This window comes from Eucyclogobius newberryi, unplaced genomic scaffold (assembly GCF_026437365.1).
Source record: "Eucyclogobius newberryi isolate DKJ021-1_F unplaced genomic scaffold, fEucNew1.0.hap1 SCAF_1, whole genome shotgun sequence".
NCBI lineage: Eukaryota > Metazoa > Chordata > Actinopteri > Gobiiformes > Gobiidae > Eucyclogobius > Eucyclogobius newberryi.
Window position 1 is genome coordinate 4,503,339 of NW_027315723.1, and position 17,135 is coordinate 4,520,473.

Genomic DNA, 17,135 nt, shown 5'->3' on the forward strand with positions numbered 1-17,135 from the left:
AAGATACGGAAGTAGCTTTTCACCCCCGTTCCAAAACATTCAAGATGGCGGACCCGGCTCGTGACCCGGCTCGTGACCCGGCCCGTGACCCGGCCCGTGACCCGGCCCGTGACCCGGCCCGAGACCCGGCTCGTGACCCGGCCCGTGACCCGGCCCGTGACCCGGCCCGAGACCCGGTCCGTGACCCGGCCCGTGACCCGGCTCGTGACCCGGCCCGTGACCCGGCCCGTGACCCGGCTCGTGACCCGGCTCGAGACCCGGCCCGTGACCCGGCTCGAGACCCGGTCCGTGACCCGGCCCGTGACCCGGCTCGAGACCCGGCCCGTGACCCGGCCCGTGACCCGGCTCGTGACCCGGCTCGTGACCTGGCTCGAGACCCGGCCCGTGACCCGGCTCGTGACCCGGCTCGTGTCCCGGCTTGTGTCCGCTCTACTCGCCGTGATGAACGTGCGTTAGATGCGGTTCTACGAAGGGCGTCATCGCAATTCAGGAGACATTTTCTGCGTTCGGGGACGGATGACGCAGAACACGCCTTGTTGACATGGGCTACGTAATATCCGGTTAAGCTGTCGCGTTTTTTGCGTCACTTCTGGGTTTATGTGATTGGTTCTGTCTCTAAACTCCGCCCCAGACCCACAGGTTTTGTAAAGTCGTCTGTCAAAACGTGTTGGGAACGGCTGCTCAGGCAATGAAACTGTTTTATCACATTTATCCACAGCCACTTTTTGACAGTGAAATGAATGAACTGAGTGTGTTTTGTGTTCTGAAAGAGCAGCGTGTCCTCGCCGTGTCACAGTGAGGACACAGAGCGTCTCACCCGGCTGAGTGAGACGCTTCAGTGACTTTATCTGATCAGATGAGACAAAAATGTCCCCAAAACTAAGACAAGTGGCCCACACAAAGCTGTGGACTTGTTGAGATTTCAAATTCTGGGCATTTTGAGGTAATTTAGGAAAAAAATAAAACGTTTAATTCAATAATTGCGCCAAATTAAGTATTTGGGACATACTTTGAGCTACTTGATTATAAATTAATTATTTTACATCAATTGAAATGAAAAAACCCAAACCATACTTATTAATTTACATAAGATCGTTAGCATCGGTCATTTTAGTCAAAGCACAAATGCTACGCTAAAGTGGAGCTATTGCACTTCAGCCTCCATGCAATCTCCTTGTCTTTTAATCCAAGATATTAGTCTAGCCACGCGTCAATGTTAATGCAATAAAATGTCACTTACCTTCCTCTGTGTCCTACAGGCGGACAGGAGCAGGCAGGGGCAGACAGGAGCAGACAGGAGCAGGCATGGAAGGAGGAAAAGGAGGTTAGATCAAACGTAAAAAAATAAAGACTATTTTTTAAAGAATCTCGACTTTTCAGGTCCATTTCTCAGGGACGTCTCTTAATGTGTCAAAAAGACAAGTTCAGACGGCATTTCCGGTGCAGTGAGTTTTTCATATAAAACTGCTCTTGTGGCGTGTGTTTGTGTGACTTTTGTCTAAATATATACAGTACATAAAAAAAACATGAAGCTGTTTTAATTCTATGTCTCATTTTTTGACACAACAATATATTTTTTTAGAAGACAAGACTTTTCCACATCCATTTAAAAGTCCTTTTCAGTCTGATGTAAACAGTTGATAACATTGATTCTCTCCTGAGCTCAAACTGCTCCTGCCCAAAGGAGGAGTCATGATCATCCTCTAAAGCGTCCTCTGAAGCGTCCTCTGAAGCGTCCTCAGAGTCCAGAACGTTGTGTCTTAGACCTCATTCCTATTTAAAGAAGTGTTTTCTTCTTTAATAAAACGTGTCTGTTTCACTCTCTCAAACACATGATCTGTCTCAAAATCTAAGCTGGTTTACAATGGGTTTTCTGTGTTCAGGTTTGTTCAGGTTTCACTTATAACTCCTCCCTGTGGGCGGGGCCAATTAGAGCTAGGAGAGTATAAAAGATGCATCAGATTGAAAATTCAAATGAAAGATATGTATTGATTTCCAGATGACTCCTTTTAAAACATTTACTACTATGAACCACTTCAGGGCGAATAAGGAACTACACCAACTTGTTACTATGATATAACAGCTCAGTGTGAAAGTATTCAGAACAGAGTCATCTGATTGGACCGTGTTACACAACATTACACAATATGTTTTAATGCTGGAATTCTGTTCTTTGTAACAAAACCAGGGATGGAACGATACTGTTTTGTCCCAGTTTCATCCTTATTTCGATACATGAGCAACAATGTGTGCAATAAGCATTCATGAAGTCTTTAGGCAATTCAGGCAGGAGTTTGTTGTTTATGTGGTTTATTGATTAGACTATTGACCTTATTCTTGCCCCGCCCAATTTCCCCTCTTTTCCCACGTGATGGGCACTGCCGTTGTAACCTCACTTCTGGTCCAACTCCTTTGCTTTAAATGGAGAATGAGGGGAAAGTAGATTGATTTGTGTAAAATATCCAGAGTTGTGACCGACAAGTCAACGATGCACTGATTCCCTGGACAGCCCGAAAATGTCTTTTTAGTCTGTGTAGAACTTCTCTTCTCTGGAGGTCGGCAGCTCTAAGTTCACTAACACAACTGGAAGAAGGATTACGTCATTGACTTCCAGACGGTTCTGGAATAAAGTGAATAGGTCTGAGTTTTGTTTTTTAAAAGGATTTTTGGCCCATAAGCTTTATTGAACAGAGTTTTTAATGATAATGAAAAAGAGGCTTTTAGACTTGATATTTACATTCAGATGTAGAAAAAGGCTCAGTCGTCGTCAGTCCAGATGAAACAACTGAACCTTTTTCTACAAAGGAACTCTCCTGGACGGATGAGGGATCACACTGACATTTACATTCAGACTGTTCTATTTTGTGACTTTCATTCATTTTGATTGATAATTCATATTTCACTACATTATATTTAACTGTTTTTTTTTAAATATTTTAAGTGATAAATAAATCTATCCATCCACCAGAAGACTCTTGTCTCCTCCTCACTCTGTATCTGTGTCTCTGCCTTGTCCCTGGCAGCAGCTCTACCTTTAACACACACATCTCTTCCTCTAATTCACAAAAAATACATTATTTATTGACCTTTATGTAACGAAGAAAGTCACACTGGGAAATGAATCTTTTTCAGGCCCCAGAGGGTCCAGGACAAGTAAAAGTGTCTAAAGAAGGTATTTTAAGAACAAAACCTTTCATTACTGACACATAAAGCAAAAAGCCGTATCGGGTCTTTAAAAGTTCCTATTTTAGTCATTCTGGGATTGGTTTATGTGAAATAAAAAGTGACAGAAAGATAAAACCCACCTCTGTAAGTGCTCTTTATTTCAGGCTTAAACCTTTCCTCCTGCACCAAAATGACAGACAGTCCAGCCCCACGACCAGGTCCGGATGGAACCACCAGTATTGAATGATTCCGTTTGTCCCAAATACATTGTTAAAGTTTTCAAGGAAAGAGTAACTTACGACTGAAAAACCCATTGCGATGCAGCAGGACGCCGCCACAACTGCAGATGGCAACGATGAGTCCGATCACCAGCACTGCTACTACTACTGCTGTTACATTCACGTCCTCTGCAAATAAGAACACACAAGTCACAAGAGAGGTTAACCACTCTGCCACAGTAACACAGGGAGGACCAGCACGCTGCACTCACAGAGATCAAACCCAATTTAGTCCATTGTCAACAAAGCTTCTGAGGTCTCACTACATCATTATTCATCCACATTGTGCATTAGAAGCCTGGATTTCCCCATTTCAGATTTAATATAAAATGTATAACATATTGGTTTAAAAATACCCATTTTCTATTTCCCAATATTATTCCTATGACACATTAAATGCCATTAAAAGCACGGAAACTACCATATAATGCCATTCTGTGTTACATTAGGATAATCCGACTTAGCTTTTACGTTAGCAATGAAGATTATACAACAACAACTACTAGTACTGCTGCTGCTGCGGCTGCTGCGGCCGCTGCTGCATCATGGGACAGAATATATGGATTAGCATTTGAATATGGGTTCTTAATGCCTTTAGCTTTAGCTTGTCCATTAGAATTTACAGTAATCCCCAATGCATTTAGTCTTTGGATACTAAAGTTGTGGCGCTATTAATGATTTTCAGACAAGAAATGGAGCAAATACTGTGGCCATGTTAAACCCAGACACAGGGAGAACGTGCAAACTCCTCCACACAGAGATCAAGAGTCCTACGACATCCTTCAGCCGGATCTACAGCAGAAGAACTTAAATCTTCCACGATTTTCAGACATGACTCAAAGTTTGCAGCGATGATTCACTCTGACACGACATACATTTCACATTTTCAGTCATCATTATGCATGTTCTCCCCGTGTTACCGTGGGTTCTCTCTGGGTTCTCTGGCTCCTCCCACCGTCCAAACACATGCATGTGTTAGGCAAAAATTGGTGACTCTAAATTGTCCCTAGTGATTGAATGTAAGAGTGAACTGTCTGTAATGTCTATGTCTCTGTGTTGTCCCTGCGACGAGTTGGTCACTGTCCAGGACGTACCCCGCCTAAGGCCCAAAGTCACTGGGATAGGCTCCAGTCACCCGCGACCCCGAAAAGGGAACAAGCGGTAGAAAATGGATGGAATAATAAATGAAGATAATAAGCAAAGAAGTCGGCACAACTTCCACGTCGGTGTTCTCGAAACGACTTCTACAGTTTAAGAGCAATCGCTGCAATGGAGCCGGTTCTGTCCATTGCAGAGCTGGAAGTTAACGTTTCAAACACGTATTCTTACAATTTAAGCTTTTGGAGCTGCGACTTGACCCGAGAGACATGAGGAGAGCCACCACAAACAATCGCGTATGGCAGGCATGTCCAAACTAGGGCCCGAGGGCCAAATGCGGCCCTCAAAACATTTTTTGTTGGTCCTCCAGCTTCCTGCTATGTCGGCCCAAACAACAAAAACTAGTACTTTTTACTGTGAAATTGGGAAAATTCTGGCATTTTGATGTCATAACAACCGAATATTAATGTTCCAGGTCTAATTAAAGGTGGAGGCTCATCGCAATTACGTCAAATGCAAAATTTCGAATGATTCACTTTGTCATTCAACAAATTCGACATTGTCCAGTTGTTTGTGGCCCTCTGCCCCGTTTAAGTTTCAAAATGCGGCCCTTGGTGAAAACAGTTTGGACATGCCTGGCGTATGAGGAGCACCACACGGGCCACTCCTCCCCTGAACTAGAATCTAAACTCCTCTGGTGTGCAGAGAGGAGGCGGGGTTACCACGGCGACACAGTAACTCGTACCTATTGTCATGTTTTTCGCTTCACACATTTTGGGCGTTCCGATCCCGTTGGAGGCGAGGCAGCTGTAGCGTCCACTGTCTTCTTTGGACACGGACTTGAACTCCTACAAAATAAAAGTCACGAGTTGAATACATTTCTTATCACTGGAAGTGTTATCTGTTCGCACTTTCGATACAAATCCACGGTGACGTAAAGTAACTTTGTTGGACACATTTTAACACTGATAACAATATTAGTCTTTGGATTGTTACAATATTTGTGACTTTCTGGTGAAGGTTTCCACGCAACCTTCTGGTGAATGGTCCGCCCCCTGTCTCCATGGAGATGTCATCACTTCCTCTGAAATATTCCGTAGTAAAGGCATTAATCTAAACTGTGCATTTATTCAATTACAGGTGTTTTAAATGCTCGAAAGTCTGAACTGTAACGTTAAGATCTGCTCGACACGATGGGCAGAGATGAACAGGCGAAGTGAAGGTATCTCCATGGAGACCAGACATGCCAGTCCTTAAACGCATCAGGCACAACATCAGAGACAAGCGGGTGAACGATCCTCCCCCAGAAAGGTTACACGGTGCACCTTTAACCAGTCAAATATCATCAAATCAAAAGTACAAGGGAAGCAGTGGAACTAAGTCATATTTACCAGGACTCCGGTGCGAGAGTTGAGGACGAAGGTGTCGTTGGCGTGGCGGGGCGAGCTGATTGGCTGAGAGTCCTTAAACCAGGAGTATGTGGCGGGAGGGATGCTCTGGTGGTCGTGACAGCGGAGTCGGACTACAGACCCCGTCACTGCGGAGGTGGGGATCTCACAGGAGGGAGTGTGAGGAGGGACTGCAGGAGGAAGAGGAGAGTGCCATTAAAACCAAACACTGAGTTTAGGGCATTAACTGAACGGCATTTGTAGCAGAAGATAAGATAAGATGTTCCTTTATTGTCCGCACATGAGGAAATTTCATTGTTGCAACGCAGTAGATACAGAGGAAAAGGACAGAAAACTTATAGGAAGTTTAAAAACACTCGTAATAGAAGAACTCTTATAAACAAAACTCTTATAAACAAAAACTCCTGTAGACAAAACCTCTCATTTCTTAATAAGGAATGGAGGGGATAAAATAAAGATAAAATAATAAAATCAATTAAAAACAGCTAGCGTAAGACAAGATAATAATAATAATAATAATGGTAAAATAAACACTCTATTTTCATCAGTGATATGCACATGATTGTGACATTATTGCATGTGAGTACGACAGTAATTGCACATGAATATGACGGTATTGTACATGGTTAAGTCAGTATTGCACATGGTTAAGTCAGTATTGCACATGGTTAAGTCAGTATTGCACATGGTTAAGTCAGTATTGCACATGGTTAACATGGTTAAGTCAGTATTGCACATGGTTAAGTCAGTATTGCACATGGTTAAGTCAGTATTGCACATGGTTAAGTCAGTATTGCACATGTTCAGGACTAACAGTATTTGTTATAAAGTCTGACAGCAGCAGAAGGAAAGACCTGTGAACCGTCTCCTTCACACAGCGAGGGTGGATCAGTCACTGAAGCTGAAGTAGAAATATTTGAAGTCGCATCACGGCGGTTTATGAGTAGCGATGCATCAGCACTAATCAAGAAAGATCTGTTGCATCGGGCGTCAGTTTTATGACATCGGTTCAGCCAATATCCTACTTTTCCTGGCTGATGTTGAACACAAACCTCTCATTATGTCAGTCAAAGCGGTTCATCAGTTACTTGTGGGACAGGGGGGTGTTACATATTGGGTTCAGTGCAATTGTTATCTACGGTAATAATAACACATTAGTCTAATACGCCACTTTTCCAGATGCTCAAAGTCACTCTATGGTGGCAGTTTAATTCTCAAACGCAGAAGGCGAACTCATCTCAAATATTCTTCTGATATATTCTATAATTCAGGACATGAACGGCCCACGCGTTCCTCTAATTGTACTGTGCACCGCCATTTTCAGTTCTCTGCAACAATAACATGGTTCAAAACTCTGTCGTGCTGATCATTTGGAACAAAAGACTGTTATCACTGGGGCTTTGTTCAATAACATTCAAATTGTGCTCAAATGGTTGATGCCTTGAACATTGTGATGACAATTTGGGCAAAAAAAAATAGATTTGTGCATAATAAGAACTCAGTAGTACAAGTAGTATCAGAAGTACGGGTAGTAATTCTACGAGAGTCAAGTAGATCGACCCCAGGATGACTATAATTGCACTGTAGAAGTAGTTATTGTATTATAGTGGTTGTGGTGGTTGTAGTAGTGATAGTAGTAGTGATAGGAGTAGTGATAGGAGTAGTGATAGTAGTAGTGATAGGAGTAGTGATAGTAGTAGTGATAGGAGTAGTGATAGTGGTAGTGATAGTAGTAGTAATAGTAGTAGTAGTAATAGTAGTAGTAATAGTAGTAGTGATAGGAGTAGTGATAGGAGTAGTTATAGTAGTAGTGATAGTAGTAGTAATAGTAGTAGTAGTAATAGTAGTAGTAATAGGAGTAGTGATAGGAGTAGTGATAGGAGTAGTGATAGTAGTAGTAATAGTAGTAGTAGTAATAGTAGTAGTAATAGGAGTAGTGATAGGAGTAGTGATAGTAGTAGTGATAGGAGTAGTGATAGTAGTAGTAATAGTAGTAGTAGTAATAGTAGTAGTGATAGGAGTAGTGATAGGAGTAGTGATAGTAGTAGTGATAGTAGTAGTGATAGTAGTAGTAATAGTAGTAGTAGTAATAGTAGTAGTGATAGGAGTAGTGATAGGAGTAGTGATAGTAGTAGTGATAGTAGTAGTGATAGTAGTAGTAATAGTAGTAGTAGTAATAGTAGTAGTGATAGGAGTAGTGATAGGAGTAGTGATAGTAGTAGTGATAGTAGAGTAGTGATAGGAGTAGTGATAGTAGTAGTGATAGTAGTAGTAATAGTAGTAGTAATAGGAGTAGTGATAGGAGTAGTGATAGTAGTAGTAGTAATAGTAGTAGTGATAGGAGTAGTGATAGGAGTAGTGATAGGAGTAGTGATAGTAGTAGTGATAGTAGTAGTAATAGGAGTAGTGATAGGAGTAGTAATAGGAGTAGTGATAGGAGTAGTAATAGGAGTAGTAATAGGAGTAGTGATAGGAGTAGTAGTAATAGTAGTAGTGATAGGAGTAGTGATAGGAGTAGTGATAGGAGTAGTGATAGTAGTAGTGATAGTAGTAGTAATAGGAGTAGTAGTGATAGTAGTAGTAATAGTAGTAGTAGTAATAGTAGTAGTAATAGTAGTAGTAATAGGAGTAGTGATAGGAGTAGTGATAGCAGTAGTGATAGTAGTAGTAGTAATAGTAGTAGTAATAGTAGTAGTGATAGTAGTAGTGATAGTAGTAGTAATAGGAGTAGTGATAGGAGTAGTGATAGGAGTAGTAGTAATAGTAGTAGTGATAGGAGTAGTGATAGGAGTAGTGATAGGAGTAGTGATAGTAGTAGTGATAGTAGTAGTAATAGGAGTAGTGATAGGAGTAGTAATAGGAGTAGTGATAGTAGTAGTGATAGTAGTAGTGATAGTAGTAGTAATAGTAGTAGTAGTAATAGTAGTAGTAATAGGAGTAGTGATAGGAGTAGTAATAGGAGTAGTGATAGTAGTAGTGATAGTAGTAGTAATAGTAGTAGTAGTGATAGTAGTAGTAATAGTAGTAGTAGTAATAGTAGTAGTAATAGTAGTAGTAATAGGAGTAGTGATAGGAGTAGTGATAGCAGTAGTGATAGTAGTAGTAGTAATAGTAGTAGTAATAGTAGTAGTGATAGTAGTAGTGATAGTAGTAGTAATAGTAGTAGTAATAGTAGTAGTAGTGATAGTAGAGTAGTGATAGGAGTAGTGATAGTAGTAGTAGTAATAGTAGTAGTAATAGGAGTAGTGATAGGAGTAGTAATAGGAGTAGTAATAGGAGTAGTGATAGGAGTAGTGATAGGAGTAGTAGTAATAGTAGTAGTGATAGGAGTAGTGATAGGAGTAGTGATAGGAGTAGTGATAGTAGTAGTGATAGTAGTAGTAATAGTAGTAGTAATAGGAGTAGTGATAGGAGTAGTAATAGGAGTAGTGATAGGAGTAGTGATAGGAGTAGTAGTAATAGTAGTAGTGATAGGAGTAGTGATAGGAGTAGTGATAGGAGTAGTGATAGTAATAGTGTTAGTAGTAGTAATAGGAGTAGTGATAGGAGTAGTAATAGGAGTAGTGATAGTAGTAGTGATAGTAGTAGTGATAGTAGTAGTAATAGTAGTAGTAGTAATAGTAGTAGTAATAGGAGTAGTGATAGGAGTAGTAATAGGAGTAGTGATAGTAGTAGTGATAGTAGTAGTAATAGTAGTAGTAGTGATAGTAGTAGTAATAGTAGTAGTAATAGTAGTAGTAATAGGAGTAGTGATAGGAGTAGTGATAGTAGTAGTGATAGTAGTAGTAGTAATAGTAGTAGTAATAGGAGTAGTGATAGTAGTAGTGATAGTAGTAGTGATAGTAGTAGTAATAGTAGTAGTAATAGTAGTAGTAGTGATAGTAGAGTAGTGATAGGAGTAGTGATAGTAGTAGTAGTAATAGTAGTAGTAATAGGAGTAGTGATAGGAGTAGTAATAGGAGTAGTGATAGTAGTAGTGATAGGAGTAGTAATAGGAGTAGTGATAGGAGTAGTGATAGGAGTAGTGATAGGAGTAGTAGTAATAGTAGTAGTGATAGGAGTAGTGATAGGAGTAGTAATAGGAGTAGTGATAGTAGTAGTGATAGTAGTAGTAATAGTAGTAGTAATAGTAGTAGTAGTGATAGTAGTAGTAATAGGAGTACTTACCCAGTACTTTGAGGGTCACGTTGGTCTCTCCGAGGTTCACAGAGTCCAGAGGAGCGCTGATCTCACAGCGATACTCTCCGGCGTCGTCCTGAGTGACGCCCCGCAGAGTGACAGTGGCTCCGTCTATGGTCGCCCGGCCCTCGAACGGACCTGAACGAGCACATTTACAATAAAACATGTTAAATTCAGTTGCACACTAAACATTTCCAGACGTATAGTATATTTAGTAGAATGATTGTGCATTTATATAGTTTAGATATTATTCCCCTTGAAAGTTCTGATTTATATTATGCCTTTATGCACATTTCAGGATGGAAAAGTGGTAAATGCTTTGTTTTAGTACTTGATTTTAATAACTCTTTAAAATAATAATAATAATAATACCTATAAAAGTCGTGTTTCTCAAAGCCGAAGTATTCTTTCAACATGTCAAAGCGTTTCATGTGATTATCTTTAACAATCTGGTAGAAAAACCCTCTCTCTAATCTGTGCTGTTAGTTTGCATGTTTTGATCCTTCCAGGTCATAAGCACAGATTTTACCATGGGATTCTTCACTTCGTCTCCCAGTGAGGCTTGTACAGGAATCCACGGCACAACATTACATTCAATATTTTCTATTGAGCTTCATATTCTGGATCACACCAGGACCTTGTTATTGTTTTATTGCACTCATCAAACATCTTGTTTCAATCCTTTGACTTAGACTTAAGTCGGGGATAATATTCTATAATATATATAATATATAAAAGTGCAGCTCGGTGGTCGAGTGGTTAAGGCACAATCCCGATGGTTTACTGCATGTCCTCCCTTCTCTCTCATCCCCATTTCACACGGCTCTTTCCTGTCTAATAAAACCTACGAGTAAAAAATATCTCAAAAAAAAAAAAAAAAGGGAATTCAGTCTGGAGTATTTCTATTTTAATTTTAGGCTATTTTTGAGCAATAAAAACAAATCTAATTCACACAGTATAGATAATGGCATACTATGGGACATGTTAGGCATTGCCTCCATGGAGACACACAAATGGCGTACTGTCCTCCAGGAAAGTTACATAGTGCAGCTTTAATACAGTGCGTTGCCTTTTTTTAAAAGACTCCCAATCATTTTTAGGGCCAAATAAATACAAATTTACTGGCAAAGGTAAGGTACATTTGGACATTATTATGATATGTGGACCACTTTAGGATCCTTCCCTTGTCCCCTCTCTCCTTGTCTCCTCATCTCCTCTCTCCTTCACGCTCCTGATCTGGAACTAAATAATAAATTGTAGCTTTTTACACCTTAGCCGCATCGCTAATAGAGCAGAGAGTGGGTCTTAAAGCTCCTGTCAAAAGATCTCAAATAAATGAAGTAATAGTAACCTATATAAATACCATAAATACTTCTCCTTTTGCTACTACTAAAGTATCACTGTGGATACATGTAATACAATTACTAATACTACACTTATCACTGTGGGTACATGTAATACAGTTACTAATACTACACTTATCACTGTGGGTACTTGTAATACAGTTACTAATACTACACTTATCACTGTGGGTACGTGTAATACAGTTACTAATACTACACTTATCACTGTGGGTACATGTAATACAGTTACTAATACTACACTTATCACTGTGGGTACTTGTAATACAGTTACTAATACTACACTTATCACTGTGGGTACTTGTAATAGTTACTAATACTACACTTATCACTGTGGGTACATGTAATACAGTTACTAATACTACACTTATCACTGTAGGTACATGTAATACAGTTACTAATACTACACTTATCACTGTGGGTACTTGTAATACAGTTACTAATACTACACTTATCACTGTGGGTACTTGTAATAGTTACTAATACTACACTTATCACTGTGGGTACATGTAATACAGTTACTAATACTACACTTATCACCGTGGGTACATGTAATACAGTTACTAATACTACACTTATCACTGTGGGTACATGTAATACAGTTACTAATACTACACTTATCACTGTGGGTACATGTAATACAGTTACTAATACTACACTTATCACTGTGGGTACATGTAATACAGTTACTAATACTACACTTATCACTGTGGGTACTTGTAATACAGTTACTAATACTACACTTATCACTGTGGGTACTTGTAATAGTTACTAATACTACACTTATCACTGTAGGTACATGTAATACAGTTACTAATACTACACTTATCACTGTGGGTACTTGTAATACAGTTACTAATACTACACTTATCACTGTGGGTACATGTAATACAGTTACTAATACTACACTTATCACTGTAGGTACATGTAATACAGTTACTAATACTACACTTATCACTGTGGGTACTTGTAATACAGTTACTAATACTACACTTATCACTGTGGGTACTTGTAATAGTTACTAATACTACACTTATCACTGTAGGTACATGTAATACAGTTACTAATACTACACTTATCACTGTGGGTACTTGTAATACAGTTACTAATACTACACTTATCACTGTAGGTACATGTAATACAGTTACTAATACTACACTTATCACTGTGGGTACTTGTAATACAGTTACTAATACTACACTTATCACTGTGGGTACATGTAATACAGTTACTAATACTACACTTATCACTGTAGGTACATGTAATACAGTTACTAATACTACACTTATCACTGTGGGTACTTGTAATACAGTTACTAATACTACACTTATCACTGTGGGTACTTGTAATACAGTTACTAATACTACACTTATCACTGTAGGTACATGTAATACAGTTACTAATACTACACTTATCACTGTGGGTACGTGTAATACAGTTACTAATACTACACTTATCACTGTGGGTACTTGTAATACAGTTACTAATACTACACTTATCACTGTGGGTACGTGTAATACAGTTACTAAAACTACACTTATCACTGTGGGTACTTGTAATACAGTTACTAATACTACACTTATCACTGTGGGTACATGTAATACAGTTACTAATACTACACTTATCACTGTGGGTACTTGTAATAGTTACTAATACTACACTTATCACTGTAGGTACATGTAATACAGTTACTAATACTACACTTATCACTGTGGGTACTTGTAATACAGTTACTAATACTACACTTATCACTGTGGGTACATGTAATACAGTTACTAATACTACACTTATCACTGTGGGTACTTGTAATACAGTTACTAATACTACACTTATCACTGTAGGTACATGTAATACAGTTACTAATACTACACTTATCACTGTGGGTACTTGTAATACAGTTACTAATACTACACTTATCACTGTGGGTACTTGTAATAGTTACTAATACTACACTTATCACTGTAGGTACATGTAATACAGTTACTAATACTACACTTATCACTGTGGGTACTTGTAATACAGTTACTAATACTACACTTATCACTGTGGGTACATGTAATACAGTTACTAATACTACACTTATCACTGTGGGTACGTGTAATACAGTTACTAATACTACACTTATCACTGTGGGTACTTGTAATACAGTTACTAATACTACACTTATCACTGTGGGTACATGTAATACAGTTACTAATACTACACTTATCACTGTGGGTACTTGTAATAGTTACTAATACTACACTTATCACTGTAGGTACATGTAATACAGTTACTAATACTACACTTATCACTGTGGGTACTTGTAATACAGTTACTAATACTACACTTATCACTGTGGGTACATGTAATACAGTTACTAATACTACACTTATCACTGTGGGTACTTGTAATAGTTACTAATACTACACTTATCACTGTAGGTACATGTAATACAGTTACTAATACTACACTTATCACTGTGGATACGTGTAATACAGTTACTAATACTACACTTATCACTGTGGGTACGTGTAATACAGTTACTAATACTACACTTATCACTGTGGGTACATGTAATACAGTTACTAATACTACACTTATCACTGTAGGTACATGTAATACAGTTACTAATACTACACTTATCACTGTGGGTACATGTAATACAGTTACTAATACTACACTTATCACTGTGGGTACTTGTAATACAGTTACTAATACTACACTTATCACTGTGGATACATGTAATACAGTTACTAATACTACACTTATCACTGTGGGTACGTGTAATACAGTTACTAATACTACACTTATCACTGTGGATACATGTAATACAGTTACTAATACTACACTTATCACTGTGGGTACTTGTAATACAGTTACTAATACTACACTTATCACTGTGGATACATGTAATACAGTTACTAATACTACACTTATCACTGTGGGTACTTGTAATACAGTTACTAATACTACACTTATCACTGTGGGTACTTGTAATACAGTTACTAATACTACACTTATCACTGTGGGTACATGTAATACAGTTACTAATACTACACTTATCACTGTGGGTACTTGTAATAGTTACTAATACTACACTTATCACTGTAGGTACATGTAATACAGTTACTAATACTACACTTATCACTGTGGATACGTGTAATACAGTTACTAATACTACACTTATCACTGTGGGTACGTGTAATACAGTTACTAATACTACACTTATCACTGTGGGTACATGTAATACAGTTACTAATACTACACTTATCACTGTGGGTACTTGTAATACAGTTACTAATACTACACTTATCACTGTGGATACATGTAATACAGTTACTAATACTACACTTATCACTGTGGGTACGTGTAATACAGTTACTAATACTACACTTATCACTGTGGATACATGTAATACAGTTACTAATACTACACTTATCACTGTGGGTACTTGTAATACAGTTACTAATACTACACTTATCACTGTGGATACATGTAATACAGTTACTAATACTACACTTATCACTGTGGGTACTTGTAATACAGTTACTAATACTACACTTATCACTGTGGGTACATGTAATACAGTTACTAATACTACACTTATCACTGTGGGTACTTGTAATACAGTTACTAATACTACACTTATCACTGTGGGTACATGTAATACAGTTACTAATACTACATTTATCACTGTGGGTACATGTAATACAGTTACTAATACTACACTTATCACTGTGGGTACTTGTAATACAGTTACTAATACTACACTTATCACTGTGGGTACTTGTAATACAGTTACTAATACTACACTTATCACTGTGGGTACTTGTAATACAGTTACTAATACTACACTTATCACTGTGGGTACTTGTAATACAGTTACTAATACTACACTTATCACTGTGGGTACTTGTAATACAGTTACTAATACTACACTTATCACTGTGGGTACTTGTAATACAGTTACTAATACTACACTTATCACTGTGGGTACTTGTAATACAGTTACTAATACTACACTTATCACTGTGGGTACATGTAATACAGTTACTAATACTACACTTATCACTGTGGGTACTTGTAATACAGTTACTAATACTACACTTATCACTGTGGGTACTTGTAATACAGTTACTAATACTACACTTATCACTGTGGGTACTTGTAATACAGTTACTAATACTACACTTATCACTGTGGGTACATGTAATACAGTTACTAATACTACACTTATCACTGTGGGTACTTGTAATACAGTTACTAATACTACACTTATCACTGTGGGTACTTGTAATACAGTTACTAATACTACACTTATCACTGTGGGTACATGTAATACAGTTACTAATACTACACTTATCACTGTGGGTACATGTAATACAGTTACTAATACTACACTTATCACTGTGGGTACTTGTAATACAGTTACTAATACTACACTTATCACTGTAGGTACATGTAATACAGTTACTAATACTACACTTATCACTGTGGGTACTTGTAATACAGTTACTAATACTACACTTATCACTGTGGGTACATGTAATACAGTTACTAATACTACACTTATCACTGTGGGTACTTGTAATACAGTTACTAATACTACACTTATCACTGTGGGTACTTGTAATACAGTTACTAATACTACACTTATCACTGTGGGTACATGTAATACAGTTACTAATACTACACTTATCACTGTGGGTACTTGTAATACAGTTACTAATACTACACTTATCACTGTGGGTACGTGTAATACAGTTACTAATACTACACTTATCACTGTGGGTACTTGTAATACAGTTACTAATACTACACTTATCACTGTGGGTACATGTAATACAGTTACTAATACTACACTTATCACTGTGGGTACTTGTAATACAGTTACTAATACTACACTTATCACTGTGGGTACATGTAATACAGTTACTAATACTACACTTATCACTGTGGGTACATGTAATACAGTTACTAATACTACACTTATCACTGTAGGTACATGTAATACAGTTACTAATACTACACTTATCACTGTGGGTACATGTAATACAGTTACTAATACTACACTTATCACTGTGGGTACTTGTAATACAGTTACTAATACTACACTTATCACTGTGGGTACTTGTAATACAGTTACTAATACTACACTTATCACTGTGGGTACATGTAATACAGTTACTAATACTACACTTATCACTGTGGGTACTTGTAATACAGTTACTAATACTACACTTATCACTGTGGGTACTTGTAATACAGTTACTAATACTACACTTATCACTGTGGGTACTTGTAATACAGTTACTAATACTACACTTATCACTGTGGGTACTTGTAATACAGTTACTAATACTACACTTATCACTGTGGGTACATGTAATACAGTTACTAATACTACACTTATCACTGTGGGTACATGTAATACAGTTACTAATACTACACTTATCACTGTAGGTACATGTAATACAGTTACTAATACTACACTTATCACTGTGGGTACTTGTAATACAGTTACTAATACTACACTTATCACTGTGGGTACTTGTAATACAGTTACTAATACTACACTTATCACTGTAGGTACATGTAATACAGTTACTAATACTACACTTATCACTGTGGGTACTTGTAATACAGTTACTAATACTACACTT

General features: G+C 38.1%; 1 protein-coding gene across 1 annotated transcript in view; it reads right to left on the reverse strand.

Annotated features, from left to right (window-relative positions):
* The window catches only part of jam2a (junctional adhesion molecule 2a), a 72,516-nt gene that overhangs the window by 21,974 nt on the left and 33,407 nt on the right, over window positions 1-17,135 (reverse strand). Inside the window, exons 4-8 of the mRNA XM_072449606.1 lie at window positions 10,118-10,267; window positions 5,933-6,120; window positions 5,287-5,389; window positions 3,465-3,572; window positions 1,241-1,253 (exon numbers count right to left, since the gene is read on the reverse strand). Coding sequence (XP_072305707.1) covers window positions 1,241-1,253; window positions 3,465-3,572; window positions 5,287-5,389; window positions 5,933-6,120; window positions 10,118-10,267 — 562 coding nt within the window. The remainder of the gene's footprint in view (window positions 1-1,240; window positions 1,254-3,464; window positions 3,573-5,286; window positions 5,390-5,932; window positions 6,121-10,117; window positions 10,268-17,135) is intronic.